At 36.1% G+C, this 2,653-nt stretch overlaps 1 protein-coding gene across 1 annotated transcript; it reads right to left on the bottom strand.

The window, feature by feature from the left end:
- Positions 1–581: 581 nt before the first annotated feature.
- On the bottom strand, positions 582–1,520 carry LOC102725654 (olfactory receptor 6C75). Its single transcript, XM_006728734.1, has one exon. It carries the CDS (start codon positions 1,518–1,520, stop codon positions 582–584), a length of 939 nt encoding a protein of 312 aa, XP_006728797.1.
- Positions 1,521–2,653: the final 1,133 nt, after the last annotated feature.

The raw sequence follows: 2,653 nt of genomic DNA, 5'->3' as shown, positions 1-2,653 counted from the left end.
TTCTTGGAACTCCTGTGTGGCTCAGTCGGTTAAGGGTCTGCCTTCAGCTCAGGTCATAATTCCAGTGTCCTGGGATAGAGTCCCGCACTGGGCTCCTTGCTCAGCGGGGAGCCTGCTTCTCCCTCTGCCTGCCACTCCCCGTGCTTGTGTTCTCTCTCTCTGACAAATAAATAAATAAAATCTGTAAACATATTTTCTTGGTGACACAGAAGAAGAAATTTGAGAAATATTAATTGATACATATTTTTATTTCACATAAAATACATTCCATATTTGCATGTGGTTTTTAGTAGCTTCTTACAGTATAACAACCTGCATCTTTTCTATGAATGTATAAGCTGCTTTGCTTTGATGTGAGAAACAGTGGAGATCATTGACATCTGAGATTTAGTTACACAGGATAAGACTGTTTCCTATATAGAAAACCAGTTAGGACCTGGTTTTTAGGCTAATAAGGAAAAGAGGCATTGATGATATATATATGTCTATCTGAAAGAATGAATTGAGGTATTTGAAGAATTTACATAAAGAGTTCTTCATTCAACTTTGTTTTTAGGGGTTTACTTTTTTCATAATCACATTCATTTATTTGAAGAAAAGGCCATTCTCTGGACCATGTTTTTGAAGGCTTGCTTCACCTGCTGGTTTCTTAGTGTATATATGAAAGGATTCAAGAGAGGAGCCACTGAGGTATTGAGCACAGCTACTCCTTTGTTTAAAGTCACCCTTTCCCTTGCAGAAGGCTTAATGTACATGAAAATGCAGCTGCCATAAGAGAGGGAGACCACTATCATGTGGGAGGAACAAGTGGAAAAGGCTTTTTTCCTTCGACTCAGGGAAGAAATTCTCAGAATTGTCTGGATGATGTATGTGTAAGAGAGAATAACTAGTGTTAAGGTGACCATAAGTGTTACCACTGCTAAGAAAAATGCCATGAGTTCTAGGAAGCGAGTGTTTGTGCAAGAAAGCTGTAGAACTGGAGAAGAGTCACAGATAAAATGATCGATTATATTGGAGGCACAGAAATCCAACTGCAGCAGCAGGATTATTGGTGGAAAGATGACCAGGAATCCTGCAAGCCATGAGCTAAAGACAAGAAGGATGCAGACTCTGCTGCTCATGATGGTCATGTAATGTAAAGGTTTGCAGATGGCCACATAGCGGTCATAGGACATGGCAGCCAGAAGGTAAAATTCTGTCACCCCCAAGAAGATGAAGAAAAATAGCTGAGTCACACAACCGTTGTAGGTAATGGTTCTGTCCCTCGTCATGATAGTGACAAGGAATCTGGGAATGCAGACAGACGTGAATGATATTTCTAGGAATGAGAAGTTTCGAAGGAAGAAATACATTGGAGTCTGCAGGTGGGGATCTGAAAGGGTGAGGGTGATAATAATCAGGTTCCCAGTCACACTGAGCGTGTAGGTAACAAGAAGAAATATGAAAAGTACAACCTGCCACTGTGGGTCATTTGTTAATCCAAGAAGAATAAACTCTCTTACTGCTGTGTGATTTCTCATTATTTTCCTTCTTTGTTTTAGCTGAAAAATAGATGAAAAAATAAGAAAGTTATGACACCAGAAAGAAAAACACACACACACACATAGACACACTTTAAAAAAAAATATCATTGCTGCCTTATGTTTTTAGAGAAAAATGATTTTGTGGTATGTAGAAACAAAATACTGATTAAAGCTGACATTTATTATGTAATATATTAATTATTCCTATATTTCTTTCATTGTATTCTCACATATCTCAGTATAAATCCCTGTCTTCGAAATGTTTTGATATGTTCCTGAAAACAAGAAAAAAAAGAGATTAAAACCTCTGAGATGAAAATCTAAAACTCCAAGCTTACTCCCAGCATATTGCAAAATTTTGAAGGTATTTTTTTGTTGCTTTCTTCTTCATATATTTTTTAACATTTCTATTTTGAATAAACATTTCTGTTTCCTTCTCCCATTCAACCTTTTACAATCTACAGAGACCATTTGCCCATCTGGTAGAGTAATGTGTACCTGATAATAGTATGCAGACATATTTATTTATTTATTTAATTCCAATGTCTCCTCCATAATTTTAATTTTAATTACAAATCTGTCATAATGGTCTTTTCTAAGATTGTGAATACATTTTTCTTGGGGCACCTGAGTGACCCAGTAGTTGAGTGTCTGACTCCTGGTTTTGGCTCAGGTCGTGAAGAATGCTCAGTGAGGTGTCTGTTTAAGACTCTCTTCCTCTCCCTCTGACCTTCCCCTCCCCCATGCTCTCTCTCTCTCTAAAATAAATAAACAAATCTTTTTATATATATATATATATTCTTCTTAAATATATTTGTATTTACTATCTACCTATCATGAGTCTGCTCTCTGATACATAAAGCAATACTTTTTCTTGAGTCTTAATTTTATTTTTGTAAACTGTAAGTGTTCTTACTTAGTTCTAAAATGATTTAGCCTTTTCCTTAATATTGCCTATTCTTTTCTTGGGGGAGACAAAAGGAATAGTTCAACATTCAAGGTAAGCTTTTGGGAGGCAAAGAGTATTTCTTATTACTCTTCTTTTTAATTTTTGGCTTTAATGCAACTCTTGATGCTTTATAGGATTTGTTTAATTTTTTTCCTGTTTGAAGTTCTTACTTTCCATAAAA

The sequence above is a fragment of the Leptonychotes weddellii genome, unplaced genomic scaffold, assembly GCF_054177405.1.
Source record: "Leptonychotes weddellii isolate Sample4059 unplaced genomic scaffold, ASM5417740v2 HiC_scaffold_1049, whole genome shotgun sequence".
Classification (NCBI taxonomy): Eukaryota; Metazoa; Chordata; class Mammalia; order Carnivora; family Phocidae; genus Leptonychotes; species Leptonychotes weddellii.
This window is presented reverse-complemented; position numbering and strand designations above follow the sequence as displayed.